We start from the raw sequence: 13,530 nt of genomic DNA, 5'->3' as shown, positions 1-13,530 counted from the left end.
GTTCCAACAGCTCGAATTTTTTCACCAATTTCTGTATTGCGATCGGACAAGGTGCTTCCCGATGACCCAAAACTGTTCGAGTTGTTCGAACCGTCTCTGCCAAATTTCCACCATTTTTATAGTGAATTTTAATAATTTCAATGCGTTTATCGTTCCATTTTTATTAATGGCGTAGTTTCTACTTGTCAAATATCAAAAAATGAACCTATTATAAATTGGAGTCCACCTACGATTTTTATTACACTACTAACTACTTGACAAGAACCTGTGACTATTTAAGTTAAAATAAAAATAAATAATTGGCGCGTACACTTCTGTTAGGTGTTTGGCCGAGCTCCTCCCCTTATTTGAGTTAGTTATTATTGTATTATTTAAAGTGCTCTTTTAATATATTTTTTGAAATATTTCTTGTTTTGAAAAAACAATGCGAAAATATGCCATCAATTTCAGCTTTCTCATAATGAAGCCTACACTGTAATTCGATGGAGACTATCTTCCTCTCCTCCCTGTTGTATGTAACTCGTTTCAAAACGTGAATTATTTCAAAGTCACCTCATCATCAGAAATTATTATTTTTTAATTCTCCAATTGATATGAAACTTAAGCAAATCCACTCGGTTTCGTCAGTTGCACGTTACCACGAGCAACAAAACCTGCATTGTTGCTTGCTGTGATTGATTACATATTCCTAAATGTACTCAAAATTTCTAGAGCTAGCAACCCAGTGTCTCGCTAAGGAAGCCGATTTGAGAGAACAAGAAAGTTGTTTACTGAGTGCAAACCTTTTATTATTGAATCATTGGTGAGTCATATATTTGGCCACATAACGAATTTAGGAGGTAGCATCAAGAAAAAAACTATTTTTTGGTTCGTACTAATATACATACATACATGCCGAATGATAGCCTATTATAAATTTGTACGCTTGCATTTCAAGGTGTTACCAATTAGCACAAAAGTGCAGCCATTTCTTTAAGGCGCGCATTCGCGCCATCTGTCAGTGGATCTATGAAATGCAGTTATGTACTAAAAACTAAGATTCATAGGCTGCCGTAGCACCCTGCAATCGAATTCGAAAGACAGGGCAGCAAAAAGACGCATACTTAAGAAATTAAATAACTTACAAAAAAATGTGATTATGTTATATATATATATATTATGTTATAAAGTAAAAAATGTGTACAAAAACATTTTCCGATCGCAGGGCTCGTAGATAAATTACCGTGATTTGCAAAAACAAAAAAAAAAGAACGTATTAGATTCGCTGTGAAGGTGTTACGTGAATTTTATAGACTACATCAAGACGCACACCACAAATAGAAGGAGGAGCTCGGCCAAACCCCTAACAGATGTGTACGCGCCAATTTTTTATTTATTAATTTTAAGGACACGTTTAATATTTATTCTTAATCATCCAATTTTGTTTCTGAATTTTTTTTCCAAAATGCTTTGGATTGATAGGAATCTTGCGAAGAGGTAAATAATTTTGCGCATGTCACTTTTTGCATGCGTCTTCCTTTTTCAGTTCTGTGCAACAGCAAACAAAGGTACTTTAAATTTATTTTCCTCATGAAATAAAGTGGCGAAAATTTCACTGTGGGAAGTTTACCAGTTTTCCAGCTAATAGGTCTATGGATAAGTTCGTGCGGTTTTACAACAGATGGCGTAACTTGATTATTATTCCATCGATCCACATTTCCAAACATTCATTGGAGAGCTACTGTCGTAAGGCACAAACGTCAGTATAAGTTTTTTATTTGAAGCGTAAACAACAATATTTTTACCACACTTGAAAATGTCGAATTTCGTGCCAAATAATGTGTTTTTGCGGGGAATTCTTCTTCATTATTTTAATATGAAGAAAAAAGCAGCCGAAAGTCATCGTATCTTGGTGGAAGTTTATGGTGAGCATGCTCTAGCTGAGCGAACGTGCCAGAAGTGGTTTGCACGCTTTAAAAGTGGTGATTTTGGCCGCGCCGCCAAAGTTCATGGATACCGAATTGGAGGAATTGCTCGATCAAGATCCGGCTCAAACGCAAGAAGAGGTTGCAAAAACTTTGGGAGTTGATCAATCAACCATTTCCAAACGTTTAAAAGCCATGGGAATGATCCGAAATTCAAATTTCGAAAAAAAACCGCACGAACTTGTTCATAGACCTATTATGTTGCTATTTTAACTGTGATGGATTTTCTAAACTTAGTTTCGGCCTGCAAAGTTGGGCGTTTAAATTCAGCTTAAGGGTACCCGGTGGTCTAGAATTTTCAAAAAATCGATTTTTTTGTTTTTTTTCGATATTTTGAAAGTATAGTATCTTAAGAATATACTATGAAACTTTGATGTGGAAATTCCCAATATTATAGCTTCTACAGCCCATTAACTAGGTAGAAAGCGGTCCGCGCGCTCCTGTACCTCAAACTTTAAACTCATTTATTTCGAAACGACTTTTTTCGGGACGGCGGGGATGAAAACAAAAAAACTATTCAACCGAATCACTTGAAATTTGGATATGTTGTTCATGTTTAATTAAATAATTTCCCATTTTTTAAACTAAAAAACTAGTGAAAAAAGTGCGCCATTTTGTCAATTTTTCATTTTTTCGATTTGTTCTAGTTCCGACCATAATTGCAATCTTTCTGATTAAGAATATTCTTGAATTTTGTGTTTCAGATGAGTAGAAGTCTCGAAATCATCTACGCCGTCCGGGTTCGATTTTTCGAGAGGGTCATCTTCAGCGGCATTTTTATAATAATAAATATTGTTTCAAAAGTAAAAAAAAAATTTTTTTGTATGCTCATAAACGTACTAATAAGCCCGAAAAGTTGAAACATCGTTTTTTAAATTTTTAATGGCCAAAAAAAAATCGTGAAAATAGGTGAAATTTTCGTGCTCTAGACCACCGGGTACTCTTAACTGGAAAGCGGAGTTGAGCTTGCAGTGGCTTACTGACCTTTAAATTTTGGAAAAGTTAATTTAAGGCGCTTTCTCATTCCTTAAAAGTCTGCTTAAACTTTTTATTTTTCACATTTGTTAAAACTAGAAACTTTGTACTAATTAATTATTCAATAAAATCTTCAAAAAGAAGATTATTTTCAATTCCCATTTTACTATTGATATCAATTTCGTAATACAAATGGCAATACCATTTAATCTCTTTGGTTAATTTAAAATGTTAGCTAGAGAAAAAAATCATCAACCTGACATCTTTCAGACGGCATTACACCACTCACAGCATCAATCGTTACTGCAGCTTCTCCTACCCTTCTAAGTTATCTAAAATGATATTCGATAAATAGAGGAAAAGTTATAGGCCCACAACAGCTTATCAAGTACAAACAAGACCACCTCTGTCATAGAGCAAATGACTATATAGAGATTTAGATCTATGTAATATATCGAGTTTAATGCGGCTGTGAATTAACGAACAAGAGATCCAGAAACGGCTATCATCACGTAAAATTCGCTATTTGTTTATGTCTATGTATGTACATATGTATGTATAGAAAATAGAAGGAATGCGAACTAGGAATGTTTCCAATAGACTTCTCTGAATATAAAAATTCTGATGTTTTAGTGTTATAAAAAGCGTAGACATGAATGTCATACAGGGCGGTTCATCTAATGTTTTGAATTACGACTAACGATTTTTTAACTTTGACAGCTAACATCGGTGATGTACCAGAAATTTAATTTACAGTTAGACATTTAGAAACAGGATTTTTCTTTTGCTTCAACAAAGTTCAATGATTGGTTGAAGATGAACCTGTTTGCCGAAATATGATCTTTTCAGATTAAATTCCTTATCGGCTCGACGGCTATGTTAACAAAAAAATTATTCATTTGGGTGTTGGAAAATTTACACGCCTTTATGGAAAAGTCGACGCATCTACGAGTGACTATTTGCTGCGGGTTTGGTTGGAGAACATCATTGCAACATTTTTTCTAAATTGGCGATCGTTCTTCTTCTTCTTGATTGGCGCAATAACCGCCTACGCCATTTTGGCCGAGTTTAACAAAGCGCGCCTACGTAGACGATATTTAGATTAAATATAAGGGTGCTACGAGTCACACAGCCAACCTTACGTTCGATCTTTTGCGCATACCTTTGAAAATTAAATAATCAGTTGGAACGGGGATATCAATTGGATCCATTAGACAATTTTTTTGGGGTGCCACTGAGGATGAATGCAATGCAAATCATCCAGAGTCCATGGATAAGTTATAGAATGGACAACCTCAAATTCCGACGTGGAAGTCATTTGAATGAAATTGTGTTACAGGCTTTACCCCTTGCTTTAACGAGCCTGACACGTGATGAAAATTTTGGCCCAAACATTAATATGACGAGCCAGGCTCGTGAATAGATTGCCGAGCCAAACGTAAATATCACGAGCCTGGGTCGTGATTGAATGTTAGTTTTTATCTGTACGCCACTAGAGTTAGTCACGAGTCTCATAATTGCTGTTACATCATCTCGCGCATCAGTCTGATCTGTTTATCACGCGTTGACGCGTAACACTTAGGCCCGAGTTTCGCCGAGCTAAATGGCACGGCGAGAGGTTAAGGAAAATGTTCACTCTTTCCAATGCAAATTCCACTCTTTCATGCCTCCTTTTTTATAGCCGAATTAAATTTTAAAGGTTAGATTAACCACACTTAAAAAAACAGCTCATTATTTAGTAAAAATCCGTAATATTGATGAACCACGTAAACCAAGAAACTAGTGACCGCCCGATTCTAATGACGCTCCTTATAGTAAATTACACAAATGAACTTATTAAAATACGCATATTTCCTCCTAGTGCTTGGTTAACTTTTTCATTTCATTTGGGTGACTCTGTGTAGTAGTTGTAATTTAGCTTGTAAAAAGCTTGGTTTTAGAATGTCTATTATTAGCTAAAATTTGGTTTTAATTAAAATACAATATTTGAAATGCGGTTACCGATAAATTACTACTATGCAAAGTTGGTCGGTTTGATGAATTTTACTACAATAATTGGGAAAAGTGCAGGATTAACTTAAACAACAGTGCATTGAATCTCGTCTTTAAGTTTAGGAATTGTCTTTGGGTGGATTTTTACAATTTCTTCATCTATGTAAAAAAAAAATATATATTTGATATAACTTTAACATTATAAAATCGTATTTTTTTTATTTATTACGTAGGTCTGTCAGCCAATATTGTTCGACGGCACTACTTGCGATGATCCCATAAACGTGGGGAAATACATCGAGAACTTCACTTGTAAAGGTGATGATTCCACAAGGCGCATGTTGAAGGAAGTCCGTCTCTCTTTCCCCAGCGGCCACTCTAGCTTTACATTCTTCACGATGGTTTATACTGCGGTAAGCTCGAAATCTAATTAGTTTTTACTAAATATGAAAAAAATTAATTATACTTTTTTTTTAGCTATACTTACAATCACGCATGAATTGGCACGGATCGAAATTGTTGCGGCATTTTCTGCAGTTCCTATTTATTATGATTGCCTGGTACACAGCCCTGAGCCGGGTGTCTGATTATAAACACCATTGGTCTGATGTGCTGGCCGGTTCGACGATCGGGGCACTCACTGCTGTGATCGTGGTAAGCTTATCGTAATTTTTCATTCATAAACCTAAAAATATTTGTGTGTGTGATGTATCTAATATGTATGTATGTATATCTACTCTTGAAGTATAAGGAATGCCATCGCTTCAAGCGAGGACCTACTTTTGAGATATTTATGAATAGTTGCACTTATGCACATTTTTTGTGTTCTCACAAGCATCGAAAGTATTCAGAAATTAAATTTCAGTTTGCATGTGCCTTTGCTTACCTCACCGTTTTATGTTCTTTCTAAATACTTACAAGAGCAGTATGTGTTTGAAACCGCAATTTTAATCAAAATCAAAAAGCTCATTGACGCCATATCTCCTTCATTTTTCTAGAGTTACTTTTTACCGAAGGATTGGTTCAATTGGAATACAGTTTGGCCCGTTAAGCATAATAAAGAGAACTGATAGCTAAAAACGAATACAATTTATCCAAACTACTATTAATTATATCAATTTGAGAAAGTCATTTATGTAAATTTTCTATGAAGACGAATAGCTAGAAATTTAGTATTGAAGAAGAAAAATTGAAAACTAAAACAAAATAAAAAAGTTATATGAAAAGTTACTAAATTTTGCCGTCGTTTTATTTCACTACAGTCGAACTGTCTTGGCAAATTTAAAAAGAGCTTAGCCCTCAATTTGCGTTATTTTTTTATTTTTCCAAAGGAGAGCTCTGCTGCACTTTGCGCTTCTCTGGTGCGCTTATGGTATTTATGAACAGCCTTTTCATGGCAGCATTGCACAACGCAGTTTGAACTCTTTGTATTCCATGTCCGTAGGGCTTTGCAATCAACAACAATGACGCATCACGCCCATCGATATGCTACATTTAAAGGTACAGTGTTTCATGCTTAAGACTAAATTATTTCTTTTTCAACTCAACCAAAGCATATGTACCACGTATTTTTCCATTGGATAGGAAGTAGAAAGTGTGGATATGGGTTAAGCCCCTCTTTAACAAACATTTTCCGATTTTCATGCAATTTTACTAATCTAACTTTTATAGAAAAGGTACGGGAGAGGAAAAGTCTGTGTGCGAAAGTCTCCTTTTACAATCTTATAGCCTAGACAGACGCCGACGTTAATCAGGATTAACGACTTAATTCGCAATTACCTCAGGAATTAAGTGTAACTAATGCAGATTGACAACTAAATTTAATCTCATCATTTAAGGGGATTAGGAGAATTTTCGATGGTAACCGAATGGATTGCCGAAAAATGGCAGTTAATATCTGTTGTGAATGAAAAAGGTGCCTGTCAAACTTACACCAAGGTGCATGCCACAAAAATAGGAAGAAAAAGAGTGTTTTTACTTGTAATTTTGTACAATGGTTATAATCGAACAAGGCGAATTGAGTACTGAAAGTGGCGTCTTCCCAAAACAGTTACTTTATTTGTCGCGGTTTTGGCAAGTCTGACGTCAGTTCCCTAACCAATACAAAACAAACAAAAGATGAGAAATTAAATGTTCGTGAAAATTCAGTGAATGGCTTGGAAAAATTGTGATTTATGAGATTTAAACTAAACAAACTAATGAAACGAAGGGAAGGGTGTTAAATTGTGAATGCTCAATTTAATATAAAGCCTCCTAATGCAGTTTCTTTGCGTTTTTATGCGGAAGACGCCGTGGCTCGAAACTGTATGTGTGAGCCTATAATTTCTTGTGTTTCATAGTTTTTATTGTATTTGCCTGCTCTTCTTCTGAACAAACAAGTAATCACCCTTTCGTTTGTTTATTTATTCCTGAGCTCAGGCGACCATTAGACAGCGTTTATAGAGGGAGACGTTTGTTGCTTCAAGACTGTGAATTCTCTTTTGGTGTTGCCCGTCGTGTTCGAACGCCTTGCAATTGTTAGTTTTCAGTCATGATGGAAAGAATAATGAGGTGGCGCCTATCGTGGTCCCGTTACTTTGCGCTCAGCGAATTTGACAACTAGTTACGTGATTTTAGCTCCAGTATGGCCAGATTACCATTTTCGTAACTTGATTTATCATATTTTTTTTTTGTTATTTTTATTATTTTTTGTCTCGGAGTTTTAGTTCTTTCTTCATGACATTTTTCTAGCTGTTCTAATTAAAATGTTGTTTATAATTTTGTAAAATATACATTTTTTAATAATTATTTAAATAATTCACTCAGTTTTATTTAGCTTTACTTTTTTTAACATCTGGTGGCATTGCCCGCGATTGCAGGTGTTGTTGGTGTTCTTCTGCTTTCGGCAGTCAAATCTCTCTCTCGCTACTGCAGTGTTGCCTAGCTTTGGATATAAAAACGCACTAAAATGCCCCATTCAAAGAAAATAACCCAACAAATTTTTATTGAATCACTTAAAGAACTTTGTATGCGTGACAAATTGTCTATAAAATGTGCGTTTTTTTTTAATAAATGTGTTATGCTTATGTACAATTTAATTTATGAGTTTTTTTTGTTAAGCGAGACTCTTTTGTTAAGGGAACGACTTTTTTGCTATATTTGAAGTTATGTAACTAGATAAGGTACTCTTTTTGTAAAAATGTCAGTATGGTTTCTTTAGTATTTTCTGGTATTTTGTTGCTTATTTTTACTATGAATACAACTCTTGATGCTCTATGTCTCACTAAGGATTGATGACCGGAAGAAACGATTACACCTCTATGGTTTTAATTCGCATTCAATAAATTCAAAGGCTTTTTAAAATGTGTAAAAAGGTTTTCAATCTTAAGAAGAGTTGAGAGAGGGGCATTTAATATTTTTGCATAACCTTAAATGGAGCCAAAAATTAAATTTGCACTTTCAAATTATCAAATTTTATAAGAGTAAAAAAATTTTCATTAGCACTAAAATCTTCTCAGAATGGCCTTTTTAAACTTCTTTTGTATAATAATACAGTTTTTTTTTAACCTAAAGTTTTGGTAGCTTTAAATTAAAAAAAAAGGAACAAACACGAAACTTCAAAATTTTCGCATTTTCGGTATAAAAAAGCACTAAATTTATTGCGAAGAGTAAATGGTTGGCAATACTGCACAACTCAGCAAACGTGACGTCACGTACGCTCTGATGGGCGCAATCTTCTTTCTATCATTCTTGGTTTTCAGTATATAGTCAGCAACAACATTGAGATGAAAGAGAACACAAAGGGTATTGAGGGAACACGAGCATCACAAGTAATGAGTTGAAGCAACAACTGTCTCCCTGTATGATTGCGTTCTTACTGATACTCATGAAATGCTTCGAAGCAAATGTAATTTTTGGCAGCTCTTTTCCAGTGCTACAAATTATTTACACCATTTGCTTCATCTACTTATTCCCCACTTGCTAAAGCTTGGCGAATGGAAAAGACCTGCTATAACATGACGGGTATATCTTACAGACTAGAGATACCCAATTTTACTAACAGCTAATGTAAATGTTAATAAAATCTCCCATAAAAGGGCGATAGAAACTTACAGTACAGAGCGTCAATGGGAGATTTAAAAGCAGATAAACAATTGAGAGTGAATGGCTCAACCTTATAATTACAAGATGAAGTCCAAAATAAACAAGGCTGAGCGAAAATAGGAACGACAGGAGTTTTGTTCTGATAACTTCGAGTTTATTTATTCAAAATAGTTCCCTCTGGCCTCGATATACTGTTTTGCGCGATCTAAAAGCTTTTCGAAAGAGTATTTCAGGTCATTGATTTGAATATCCTTCAGGATGTCGGTACAAGCCTTTTGGATGGCCTCTACGGACGTAAAACGTTTTCCTTTCATGGCCAAATGCTATTTTTCGAATAGGTAGAAGTCACAGTGAGCCATATCAGGCGAATTCGATGAGTGATTGATGGTTAAAATGCGATTGCTAATCAAAAAATCAGTCGATCAGAGTGGATCGATGAGATGGTGTACTATCAAGCAATAAGCGCCAGCTTCCCTCTTCGCGGTATTCAGGGCGAATGTGATGCAACAAACGCTTCAAAGTGCCAAGATAGAATATTACATTGACGGTTTGGCCCGTTGGCACGAACTCCTTGTGGATAATTCCTTTGGAGTCGTAAAAACAAATAAGCATCGACTTGATTTTTAGGGCCTTACATTCGGCACTTTGACGCTTAGTTTCAGGTTCATGTTGGAAACACCACGTTTTATCTCCAGTTACAATGTTGTAAAGGAAGTTCTCGTCTTTTCTCGCCTCTTTAATGAAGTCTTCGAATGTTGTATTCTGAGCAATTTTTGGTCCTCAGTTAACTCGTACGAAATGAAACGTGCACAGACCTTTCGTAAGCCCAAATGATCAGTTAAAATGTGATAAATCAATGTTTTGGAGATATTCAACTTCGACTCCATGAATTTCAATGATGATTTCGGTTCATTTTTGATAAATTTACGAAGAAATTCGATGGAGTTTCGGTGATTACTGATTTTGGGGGGCCCGTATGTTCATTGTCATGTATGTCCTCACAACCATCTCTGAAGCGTGTAAACCACTCATGAACTCTGGAACGAGATAGTCAATCATCGCCATAAACTGTTTCGGTAAACGTTTTACCTCTTTGTTCGAAACTCATTTTTGTACCGATGACACAAACATACGGACACTTTAGACGTAAAAACCTCACTTCCATTGAACCGAATGTCACCAAGCTTTCACTAGAAGTCAGCTATGGTTGTAACTTCCAACGCAGTAACTCATTAAAAAGATCGCGCCATCAAAAACATTTTTATGACGCCAGTCTTGTTTATTTCGGACTTCACCTTGTATTTCCGTTTGGATTATAATATTTTTTTTTTAATAATTGCGTTTTTCGTTTTGAAATTTTGCTATTTTTTAATATCAAGATGAATTTTTTTTTATAAAAACACAAAGTAAAAGAAGGGTTACATCAAGAAAACATGCATGTCAAAAAAGCAATTAAAATTTAACCTTTGGGGACGAGTATCGGCATAAGCCGTTTTACCGTTCCGGACGCGTGTCGGCATATAGCCCCGCAAATTAGTTCGTAGCTGAAAGGCTCGCGACGTCTGTCGTTCTGAGCGATAAGATACGCATTGGTATAGTAAAAGGCAGGCTTTTTATATATATATATATATTTTTTTTGTGTTAAATAAATGCTTCTATTGTTAAATAAACCCTTAGTTTTTATAACGTTCAACGTATTTATTTTCTTTACTGCGCACTCCAATACCTTTTGTACTAAGCGACGCTCGCCCGCCGAACGGCTCCGTTCCCAAAGGGTTAAATGTCATATACTTATTTTCCATGTTTTAATACACTTAGGTAACTACAGGGTGGCTGATGAATTTTGATATATTAAGAAACTCAAATAACTTTTTTTTTTTTTCAAGTTGAAGGTCATTAAATTTTATTAAATGTAGCTTAACTAGTTTTAAAAATAATTGAATTTAAATGCCCCCCATACTCGTTGCCACAAGTGCGGCGTCTTAGTAAAAAGTTGTTCATTGCTGCTTTGAGAGTTGCGACAGGAATAGCCGCAATTGTTGCCCGAATGGATTGTTTTAGTTCATCCAAATTTGTTGGCTTTGTTTTATAAACTTCTTGTTTACATAAACCCCACAAGAAAAAGTCAGGTGCAGTAAGGTCAGGCGACCTGGGGGGGCCAATGAAATTCGGAGTTTCTTGAAATCAGTTTATTGGGAAATTTTCGTCGCAACTCTGTCATAACAGCCTGGGCTATGTGAGACGTTGCTCCATCTTGTTGAAACCACACAGAGTTGAAAGGAATTCTCTTTCGGCGTAGTTCTGGATAGAAAAATTCTTTCAGCATTTTCAAATAACGGTCTCCAGTAACCGTAACGGTGTGACCATTTTCTTCAAAAAAATAAGGCCCGACAATACAGCGTGAAGAAACCGCACACCACACTGTCACGCGAAGAGGATGCAATTCTGTCTCGTGGAGTATCTGTGGGTTAGAAGTACTCCATATTCGACAATTTTGTTTGTTCACATTGCCGTTTAAATCGAAATGGGCCTCATCAGACATGAAAAGGCAGTTTAACATGTTTTGGTCTTCTTCCACCATTTGCAGGATCTTCTGGCAAAATTCTAAGCGAATCAGCAAGTCTGCTGCATTCAGTTTGTTAACCATTTGAATTTTGTAGGGAAATAAGTGCATTATTGTTTGCAAAGATTGTCGGCTGACACCAAGTTGAGCAGATAAGCTTCTTGTTGAAACCCTTGGATTGCTTTGTATAGCTGCAGCTACAGCAACGATCGTTTCCTCCGTCCGAACTGGTGGGTTTCGATGATAAGGCCTTCTTGCGACTGTTCCTTGCTCAGCAAAATTATTCACCAGTCTCATTATGGTCCATCTGCTCGGGGGATCGCGGCCAAATATCCGCCTGTACTCTCTCTGTACCAAAACTACGGACTCCAGTGCGTGATAGCGGCGGACTATCCAAATTCTTGTTTGCGTGTCCCAGTTATCCATTTTAATAAATTTTAAAGATCAATCTGCAAATTAAAACAAAAATGGAACAAATAACTTAAAAAGAAAAAAAGTTATTCAATTTTTTTTTGGTAGCGGCTTTCATCAGCCACCCTGTACCTTCTTTATTTTACAAGTTTTGTGAATGTTTTTAGCCAGAAGTATTGAATTCCAAAACCAAATTACTCATACATTTAATATTTCAATATTTTATTTTCCAGGCGAACTACGTTTCCGATTTGTTTCAACGAAAATCAACGCAACAATATCTACTGCCACGCACATCTCAAGACGCACAACCACAGACGATAACTCACAATGGTCATTAATCTCCAGCTCTGGACAGTATTTCGCCTTTTACCCGCAAAGCGTTTTAGACTATAATCTTAGATTTACTATCGTATTTATACACATACAAGTGATGACAGCGCCTTTTATTCTGAAGTCGTTATGCTATTTATTTTATCGATGTGAGGGAAAAATATCTATAAGTAGTAGCTTTAATGATAGTCGACAGTAAGTTAGTTATTAAATTGACACACCATTGCATGCATACAACTGTATACATGTCGTTTTACAGTTACATACGTACAATTATTTTTTTAAATGATATTCCAATGCGCAACAGGTGCATACTCGCATGTGGCAAAGTGATTGCTGGTGATGCGCCACGAGTGCAATAGTACAGTGAGTAATTAGTAAATGCGTTTCTTAAATTAATTTTACAAGATGTAGTTTCGAACTACTTAAATAATTGTCAATGTGCGAAAAACAATAACTATCAAATAGATTCAAGTGCTTTGTAAGCGAAATTCGGTTGATTCATTGAATGTATAAAGAAATAATCAATCAAATGAAAAGATTTTATGTTGCTTTCGCGACTGAAGTACAAAAGGAATCGTTACATTTTCGCTAAATAGTGTCCACTCAATAAAATAAAAGTACAATCATAGATAATAAAATAAGTAAAAAAACACCTTTTTATTTAAAACAATAAGGGGACTCACAACAATCGTGAAATAATTTTGGAAAAGATGTATAGAAATGTATGCAAAAGCATACCCCACGAAGCTCACGAGTATAAAAAATTAACTGTAAATAACCTAAAACGCAAATTTCGCTATTTCGTTTACGCCTTTGCGAGTGCGTCGATGTAGTGAAAGGTGGACGACAGCCACGTTGTACAGAAAGGAAAGATGTGGCTAACATCAACTATCACCGAATTTGAAGGAATCAGCTAATTTGCTAACGTAATAGGGAGTATGAGAGCGGCTTATTTAAGGGGTTATACGCAGTTATGAAGTAAATAAAAGACGGGTTGTCAAGGATTTATCCTGAAGAAACTTCAGAATATTTTAATTTGAAAATTTTTGGCGGTTATAAAAGCATCCTTCAAGAACGTAACAAAATTTTTTATTTATGAAAATGTTGATTATAGAGCGCGCTGCAGGCGATTTCTGGAACCTCCTTTAAAAAAGACGATTTACGGTGTACATCGTAACTCAGGATTGGATTATCTGAAATCAAAAA

At 35.6% G+C, this 13,530-nt stretch overlaps 1 protein-coding gene across 2 annotated transcripts in view; it reads left to right on the top strand.

Moving 5' to 3' along the window:
- LOC129243985 (putative phosphatidate phosphatase) overlaps nucleotides 1–12,583 on the top strand; it is an 87,881-nt gene extending 75,298 nt beyond the window's left edge. Inside the window, exons 5-7 of one of the 2 annotated variants that reach the window (XM_054881522.1) lie at nucleotides 5,165–5,344; nucleotides 5,409–5,585; nucleotides 12,222–12,583. In XM_054881522.1, the coding sequence (XP_054737497.1) occupies nucleotides 5,165–5,344; nucleotides 5,409–5,585; nucleotides 12,222–12,329 (465 nt within the window). In that variant the 3' untranslated portion in view covers nucleotides 12,330–12,583. Of the gene's footprint in view, nucleotides 1–5,164; nucleotides 5,345–5,408; nucleotides 5,586–5,929; nucleotides 6,167–12,221 lie in introns of those variants that run through there. The other variant, XM_054881523.1, reaches the window with a different exon arrangement.
- Nucleotides 12,584–13,530: the final 947 nt, after the last annotated feature.

This window comes from Anastrepha obliqua, chromosome 4, assembly GCF_027943255.1.
Source record: "Anastrepha obliqua isolate idAnaObli1 chromosome 4, idAnaObli1_1.0, whole genome shotgun sequence".
Lineage (NCBI taxonomy): Eukaryota > Metazoa > Arthropoda > Insecta > Diptera > Tephritidae > Anastrepha > Anastrepha obliqua.
The sequence above is the reverse complement of the archived record's forward strand: the minus strand, read 5'-3'. Positions and strand labels throughout refer to the sequence as shown.